Source organism: Nannospalax galili, unplaced genomic scaffold, assembly GCF_000622305.1.
Source record: "Nannospalax galili isolate Female #2095 unplaced genomic scaffold, S.galili_v1.0 scaffold329, whole genome shotgun sequence".
Lineage (NCBI taxonomy): Eukaryota > Metazoa > Chordata > Mammalia > Rodentia > Spalacidae > Nannospalax > Nannospalax galili.
This window is the reverse complement of record NW_008360321.1, coordinates 1,210,863-1,219,913: the sequence shown is the minus strand read 5'-3', so window position 1 is coordinate 1,219,913 and position 9,051 is coordinate 1,210,863. Positions and strand designations below refer to the sequence as shown.

Here is a 9,051-nt window from a genome sequence, read left to right as displayed (position 1 = left end):
TATATAATCCAACATTGTACACTATAGTTTTGTGACCATAGCATATATAGAGTTCATCATTTCTAAGCCATAATTCTAATATCTGAAAATGGTCATTGTTCATGGAAGAGCTGATAAATCAAATCATAAATATAAATAATTTAGAATAATACCTAGAATTTAGCAGCAGTTCAATGAATGGCATTTCTCTGTCTCTCTGTCTATCTTTCTGTCCCTTGGTCTTTGCCTCTCTCTTCACAAACACATACACAAACACACACATGCATGCATGCTATAGTCAACACAAACTATAGTACAGTCTTACCAATTGTTCCTGGGTCAATACGAATTCCATCAAAACGGTCACAAAAGACTTCTTCTGAGGCTCTAAGTAGAATGAGAAGCCTTTGTTCTTTTTCTAGGGGATTTTCTTTAGTACCTGTTAACACAGGAAAATATATCATCCAAAGCAATTAAATCAAAAGAGAGAGCAAAAAGTGAATGCTACAATAGAGACAAGATGGGGAAAAGCCGATGGTCACAAAGATGAAACGACAGTAGGAAACGTCAGATTCAAATACACATCTGTGAAGGAGCCTGAAGTATTACCCAGCAACTATTCAGTGTTCATCATTAGTTCTGAGTACTTTGCTGACTACTTATATTCAGGCTGATTTTGTGAAGTATTTGGTTACTGAAGTTCAGATGAAAGTGACAGTACAGGGCCAGGTGTGGTGGCGCACGCCTTTAATCCCAGCACTCCGGAGCAGAGGCAGGTGGATCTCTGTGAGTCCAAGTCTAGCCTGGTCTACATAGCAAGTTCCAAGCCAGCTGGGGCTACAGGGAAACCCTGTCTCAAAATAAAAAAAAATAAAAATAAAAATAAAAGGAAGGAAGGGAGGGAGGGAGGGAGGGGGCGGGGAAGGAAGGAAATGACAGTACAGCCATTTTCTTGTTGGCTGGTGGTGTAAGAACTTGGCAAGTGTTCCTCACATCTCTTCTCTGCTGTAGAATTCCTTGTAGTCTCTAGTGCCTGATTGGAGAGACATTCAGAAAACCTCTGAGAACAACATGCAGGCTGAAGGCAAGTTCAACCCATTTGTACATGACTTCTCCCTTTTACACGACACTGAGATTTAGGGTTATTTACTTAGCACCATTATCACAGCAGAACCTGACTAATACAGTGAACATGGCTATTGAGAAATAATTTCCTTCATATCCTTTTTAGCATTTAATCCTTCCAATAAATCTGAGAAGCATGATTGTTTCGGTGTAAATATCCACACACAAAGAAGTCTAAACCTTCCGGTTCCTGTCTAAACTTAACTAAGGTTAGGTCTGTGGTGAGTGTTTTATTAAATCAGTAATTAACTATTTTCTAAATCAATTCACTTAGCTTCATTAGGACATATAAAGCATTTAGCTTCATTGGGACACATAAGGCTATGATACTCAGCCAAATTGGAATTACTTCTGGCCTTCTATTGAGGAACAGTTACGTTTTTATTTTTAAAACAGTATGATAAATTTCCCTGGAGTTGCTAAAATATTGTTAATGAATATGAACCTAGGAAGGTTATGTCCTTCACACAGAGTCAATTGTTGAAGAAATAACCAGTAGAAAAGTACTCTCAATCTACGTACTCTAAAGAGGCTCACAAAAATTATTTACTATCAAATGAGATTGTCTAGTTTACCAATTTCCTGCAAACATAACAACAACGAAAAAAAAAAAACAGATTGGCGAATATGGTATGAAATAATGGGTATACTTAGAATTACTTCCTTGTCCTTTTGGTAAGTCTTTTCTATCAAATAGCATACTCCACCCCTACCCCCAAGTTGGTACTTCATATGTATCTGGTTAGTTTAAGGCAGAGTGTGAGTCTGAGGCTTCCTACTTGCCTGCTCTTCCTGTTCACCCTCCACAGCCACTGCTGTTGGAATTGTTGGCAAGCAAGATTCAGAGAGGCAAGTAAATCTGCATAAAGTCTGATAGCAAATCAGAGGGAGAGCAAGGACTCGAACCCACAGCCTGGGTGTTTCTATTGTAACACTAAGGGAAACTTAGTGTTCCCTTACTCTGTATAGGTATCATAAGTGTGAGATGAACATATCTTCTTAGTCCAAACATGCAGGAGAGCAAGAAGGAAGGATGTAGGGGAGGAGGAGAATGTTAAGCAAGTGTACCTCATGCAGCTCTTATCTTGCAGTTATAAGTCTGTCCAGTAAGATGTTTTCCGACTGTGATTTCATTTATTTCATGGAGGGTAGTTTAAAATCTTGGGGGGGTAAGGGGAATGGCCTAGCACTAAACAGATACCAGAGAGAAAAAGTAGGGCATTTTTGCCCTAGAGAAATGTATGTAGAATTCCACAAAAAGAGTTCTGCGTTTCTCTAAAATCAGAGATTGAATCAATTATGCAATCCAAAACTGCAGCACATGTGGAGATTTCACAGAAAATCTGGGCAAAATTAGTCAGCATGCCATGATATTTTGGTATCTGAAGTAACCAGAGTTTGTATCCTTTTTTGCTAACATGAAAGAGGAAGAATGGTGCATAGAGACTAGTTAGAAACCAAGAGACAGTAAGAGAAGGAAATGCATGGTGTTCTAATAAAATGCAGTGCTTCTTGAATTTGTAAACACTGGTGAAAGGAAACTTTCCAAGTTGTCATCCTCATTTTATTCCCAATCTAGCAAACAGATGATCTCTTCAACATGGACTTTGCCAGTAAATAAAAGTAGCTAGCTGTGAGGGAAGATGCTCCTGATGAAGCAGTTAGGTCCTGGTTACCTTTGTAAAGCTCTTCTGAGCTGCTTTGAGACCGGGAGTTGTCTATATACTTAAAATGGGAGGAAGTCATTGTCATTGCACTACCAAAACATTGCCAATGTTTTCCTAGGCCTGATAATGTACAACTCTCACAGGTCTTTGGTAAAAATTGTAGAGGTTCTTATGGGGAAACTGAGGCAAGGAGAGCTTAAGTAAATTGTCAGGAATTACATAGCATTGTGTAGGGGCATTGTGCTTTATACTTAATAAGTACCAGTCTATGATATGCAGATCGTAAGAGAAAATAGAAGCATAGTTGTTATTACTTAGCATGATGGTGGGCAATGGAGGGGAAACAGAATTGGTTCCAGATGCCAAAATCACCTGGGGAGATGGAAGAAAATCAGTTCTGGTACACCAAAGATAACCAGTATTGATTTGAGGAACATGGCACAAATGGATTCCATGAAATTCAAAAGGTAAGAGAAAGTAAAAGGAACCTTTTACTATTTTATTAACTAAACCTCTTTGATGGAATCAAGTATAATCCTAGTTTACACTTAACCTAGCTCTATTGGCATGATTGCCTACACCTTGTACCCAATAAACACAGTCAGGTTTATTTACTAATCTCAGATCTTTTCTGTGTGCATTCTTTTACCTTATTTCTAGTGCTTAATTTTCCTTCAACACCTGGCTCCAATCTAATTGATTTCTAAAACCCTACTGTTGGTCTTAAATTAGAGTAGAAAAATGATCATGCCTCTTCTACTTCAAGAAATTCACATTAAAAACAGCATTAAAGACTATACTCATGTATGATGTTCACAAAATAAAAACTAAAAAGAGTGGAAAGAAGGCTACTGGAGGGAGGAAAGCTACAGGGCTGAAGGGGGATGAGAGACAGATGTGGAGAAGGAAAATTCACAAAGAAAAGTGAATAAGAAAATGCTATAATGAAACACATTACTTTGTACGATAATTTTAAAATAAACAAATATATATGGACAAAGATTAATAAATACCCAAAGCTCTTCAGTGTGTTATTTATAGCGGCAACTATTATAAATGTTTTAAAATAGCAAAGAGAAGCATTGTTTATGTTTATTGTTCATGAGGAACCCCTTCCTTTTTCCAGTTTTTTAAACATGTTCAATAGTTAAGCCACAAGTCTTTAAATACACCCTGTACCTCCTGGCCTCTTTGCTTTGAATACCGCCCTCCTCCCCCAACCCTTTTCACAGTTATCTCTTTCAAGTCAAATTTTTTCAGATCTTTATCAACTAAGTTTGGATTAAGTGACCCACCTCAGCTATAATGACATACCATATTTTACTTCAAAATGCTTAAAACTGTGTTGTAAGTACTTTTTATCTGTCTCCTTTGCTTTGTAAGCTGAAAGAGACAACTCATTAGCAGAATTAATTTCAAAATATCTCATAAAAATGAACTGATTAATTATAATCAACTGCCTTGTATAAAACAGAAATAAGGAAAACACCTCATGCCTTACAGAAATAAAAAAAAAACTTTCCATTAAGTTATAACAATCTCAAACATAAATGTACCAGCATTATAGTTTCCAAATGTATAAAGCAAAATTGCAGGGAACTGCAAAAAAAACATATAATAAGAGAGATAAGGCAAATACAAGTGATTCTAATGTTAAAAATACTAAGAATACTATAGTGTTGAACAAGACAATCAGCAATGTGGTATATTAGGCATAACTGGAAAAGCAGTGCCATAAACAAAGAATGTACATTCCTTTAAAGCATGTATAAGATGTTTATGAAAATGGATTATACACTGATGAAAAAGAAAACTTAGAAATTGGTTGGTTAGGTAGTTAGCTAGCTAGTGAATTAGTTAGGTTTTGAGACCATAGTCTTTTGAACTCACTGCAGAGCCAAGGCTGGCCAGAACACCAAATCTTGCTGCCTCTCCTTACTGAGTGCTGGAATTGCAGGCATATGCCACCATATCTGACCTAACTTTAACTAAATCTGATTATTATTAAGGGTTAGAATTATATAACATATGCTTTAAGAGCACAGTTCAATCAAAATGTAGAGATATTTCATAATGTAGATTTAGGCGGGCATGGCATACCACATCTGAAATTCCAGCACTTGGGGAAGAGAAGGCAGGAAGACCAGTTATCAGCCAGCCTCAACTAAATAGGGAGTTTGAAGCCAGTTTGGGTTACATGAGATCTTGACTCATTTTTTATTAAAATTAAGATTTTCTGATTATCAAACATATATCCAAAATCTAAATGACTTCAAAAAAGCAATACAAGATAGGCAATCTATCATTAAAAAGGGTAAGAGAGAAGCTATCTTATAAGAATCTGAGACAAAAATACATGTATAAAAGTACTCAACCAGATTACATATAAGAGAAATTAAAAATAAAATAATTACATATCACTACATCCCGCTATAATCGTTGTATAAGTAATTAGGCTATATATTTGTGATTTTATGAAAATTTTTCTGTGAAGATGTCATATTTCTCAATACATGAAAACTAGTCAAATTACTGTTATGTTTCAATAACACTCTTCAATAAGTTTTTTGATCAAAGTGGAATGGAAACTGACCCAAACTGTAGACTATCTGGATAAATTTTCAGATGCTGTTCCAAAATAATACTTTATAGTTTTAAATAATTTATATTTATATATGAATTTACCTTGAAATTCTAGAAATAGATGCATGCATATGAAATAAGACTGAGAAAGTAACCTTCAAATCACATATGAAGTAGAATAAATTACTTCACCTCCATGATCTTCCCTCCTGGATGATAAGACAGGCACAACAATGCCATCTGTTTTGATGAAACAGCCTCTCTTATACTTGGATCATAGCTTCAAATCTTTATATTCATGTGTTTAGCTTCTCATTGAGGAAGTTATTTTAGAAGATTTTGTAAAAAAAATATATTTATAAAATAGTTTAATTGGGATTACTCCACATGGTAAGACAGTGTTCCTCCAAGAATGGGCTGCCAAACAAAAAGCCCAGTCCCAGATGTGGAATAACTCCTTTTGTGTTGTTAGTCAGGAGGCCCCAAGATACCTCCAAAACAATAAAGAATATTGCCATTCCATTTGGTTACCCACTAGAACATGAAGGTAAGACCTTGTACTGAAATGGAAACCTCCTCCCTGATGGCCAGCTTTCATAGATATTGAAAGTTGCAAGGCACACTGCCAGGAGAGAACAGGTACCAATAGTCTTACCCAGCTGAAAAAACTGTGAACTACAACACTGACTCACATTGCAAGATATGCCCATTGGTGCAATAATGGCACAAATGTCTTGGGGTGAACAACTATCTGATTGTATTAAGATTCACCCAACAGAAGGGAACTTTATGCTTGATACTGTTAATCTGGCCAAGAACCTGTTTTGGAAAGGTCATAGATTCTAAGGTAGAATCTACTACTATCATTTTGCTAAACTGATACAGTATTCCTTTGCCTTCTAAATATTTATACCCATAGACAGTCCAGCTCACACCCTCATCAGACAAGGTACATTATACAGTGGATGGAGGTTAACACAGTGAATCCCAAATAAACAAAGTGCAGAGAGTAAGTGACTTCAGAGTGCTCATCCCAAAACAGGACATCCATATCATACCTCCTGCCCCCAAGGCTCAAAAAACATAGTGGAAGAGAGAGCAAAAAGTTTGTAAAAGCCAGAGGTTGGAAGGACTGCAGCAAAACTCTCTCTTCTGGAAATGGCATGAATCTGAGGGGCCTATACAAGACTTGAATAGAATCAATCTAGTCAATATTCCAGCATGAATAGAGAAAGGGTGCTCACAAGGCCCCACTCTTGGTCAAGAAGGCACAGGTAGGTGATAACTGCTGAAGTGCTGGCAACTGAACCGTGGTTATCTGCAAGAGGAGCCCATGTTCTTAACTGCTGAATCATCTCTCCAGCCCCCAAAATTGAGTTCTATTATTGATAATCTATTTGCTATAAAAGCCTTTTAAAACTCAATCTTTTAAAAAAGAAAATACTAATTTTGAAAATACTGCAGTATTAACAATATTTAATAGATCAGAATAATACTCAGTTTTGTCAGTATTTTGATTAATACACATAAAAAAATTTAAGGATACTGTGATGTTTGTGAAAGCATAGTATCCATCCAGAATATGGTTTTTCTAAGGTTAATTTCATATTAAAATGCTTATTATTTAATGGTTGCCTGTCAGCCCTGTTAGGACTCCTCAAGCGTAAAATGTGATTTCATGCTTCCTTTACTTGTAAACATGAAATGTTAAGTGTAATGCTTAAAAAGTATATGACTTCAATGTTACTTTTTAAATTGTATTATCCCACCATTTGTTAGATTACAGAACTGTCCATGTAAAGATTGATCAATGGATGGTCCAATTTAATTCTCTTATGGACCATTGATTTTTGGATATTTATGTAACAGATTTACACATTAAATATGTACTTGCTTTAAGAAGACATGGGTATATATTTTAACCTGATATATATTTTTTTAATTTTTATTTTATGTATGAGTGCTTTACTTGCATGCACATAACTGCATCACATGTAGCAATGCCTGCAGAGGCCAGAGGATGGTGTCAGATCCACTGGAACTGAAGTTACAAATGATTGTTAGCTGTGGGTGCTGGAAATTAAACCTGGGTCCTCTGAAAGAGCAGCCAGTGCTCTTAACTACTGGGCCATCTCTCCAGGTCCCCTGTTACATGATTTCTAACAAACATCACACACATGATTCCCTGGCTGTCCAATAGCATCATGACTTTAGGTTGGAGGATCTTTTAAGCTACACTTCTCTCAGGTTTGCCTCCATCTTATATTTAATCAAACAAAGAATCCTACAGAACTGCCAGTTTGGAAGGCAATAAAGTGCATAGATTTTTCTTCTTTGGGATTGAGAAAGCCCCATTCATGGAAGCAATGACAGAAACTTCCGTACATTTAGCACTTCATTTCCTGACATCAAAGCCATGCACTAATGATGACCTTGGGCTCTTGCTACAGCTGTGAGACAAGCAGGGCTGACAGATGCCCATCCCTGGCCCTGAAAAAAAAAAAAAACATGACAAGTTTTATGGTAAAAGTCTAAGTTCCTAGTATCATTACTAAGCAACTAGGCCATTGTCACATGACTTGGCTGTGACAAGCCACAGAAACAAACTACTGTGCCTCCAGTTCACCAACATGTTTAGTGTGCCTTGCTGATTTAGGGATTCTGTGAAATACTAAATATCTATCAGAATATGAATTACTCAAGTTTACATGGATGAAACAAATACATTGCATACATTATGCAAATTTTCAATTTCTATGAATGCCATTGTTCCACATATTTTATATAATGTTTATCTTATTGTTTTATATTATTTTGATAATAGTTTGCATAAATATACTATTCTTAGTCATCCTTTCCATGAAATCTTTCTACAAATTATTACAAAATGCCTATCCTCAGCCCTCTTGGGGTAAGTCTATAGTGCAGCCCTCTGCGCCTTGAATCCCCAAGCCACATTCACCCTTCCATGTCACCCACTGATCGCTATTCCCAGTTTGGGACCTGCGCCATTCCTAGTCTTGGGGCCCCAGACACCTGGGGAACCAAGACTGCTTCCTGATCCTTATCACCCAGACCAACTGAGCACCTTTCTTGGGCCCCAGGAGCACCACTTCTGGAACTGGCCCCGCTCTCACCTCCCTCTACTTCCCTGGTCCTGCCACACCTGCCAGCCTCTTGCTGGGGCTGACAGCCACTTTCTGGGGCTCCGAGGCTTACCTTTCCTCTCCCTGATCCTTTGCATCCAGTACAACCCAGCTACTCAATCCACTCCCTGGGAAATCTTGGGGCTTCTTCCCTCCCCATCTGCCTTTGCATCCCTGCATGGCGCAGCCAGGGCCAGGGTCTCAGGTCAGTCCAACACCCAAGTTCCTGAGGCCAAAATCATTCTTAGAAGATTCCAGACCTAAGGAGAAAGTCTGAAAACTTCTGACCCACATTGGAATTGGGCCACCACGGAACTCCTGAAAACAAAATCAAGCCAGCCATGAAAATATAAACTCAAAAGAGAGAACCAGAAGCTTAGACGAACCAGCTCTTCATACCCAAAAAGTAAACCACAAAGACACATAAAGTTCAAAAAAAGAAGCAGAACTAAACTTGAAGGCTCGAGTATCACACAAGAGTCAGAAACTACAAAAGAAATTCACATGTCAAAATCACAGAGAAAAAATAATAACATGAAAAACCAAAATAG

General features: G+C 37.4%; 1 protein-coding gene across 1 annotated transcript in view; it reads right to left on the bottom strand.

Annotated features, from left to right (window-relative positions):
* The window catches only part of Pkhd1 (PKHD1 ciliary IPT domain containing fibrocystin/polyductin), a 563,112-nt gene that overhangs the window by 202,976 nt on the left and 351,085 nt on the right, over positions 1–9,051 (bottom strand). Inside the window, exon 54 of the mRNA XM_008825215.3 lies at positions 305–418. Within this exon, the coding sequence (XP_008823437.1) occupies positions 305–418 (114 nt within the window). The remainder of the gene's footprint in view (positions 1–304; positions 419–9,051) is intronic.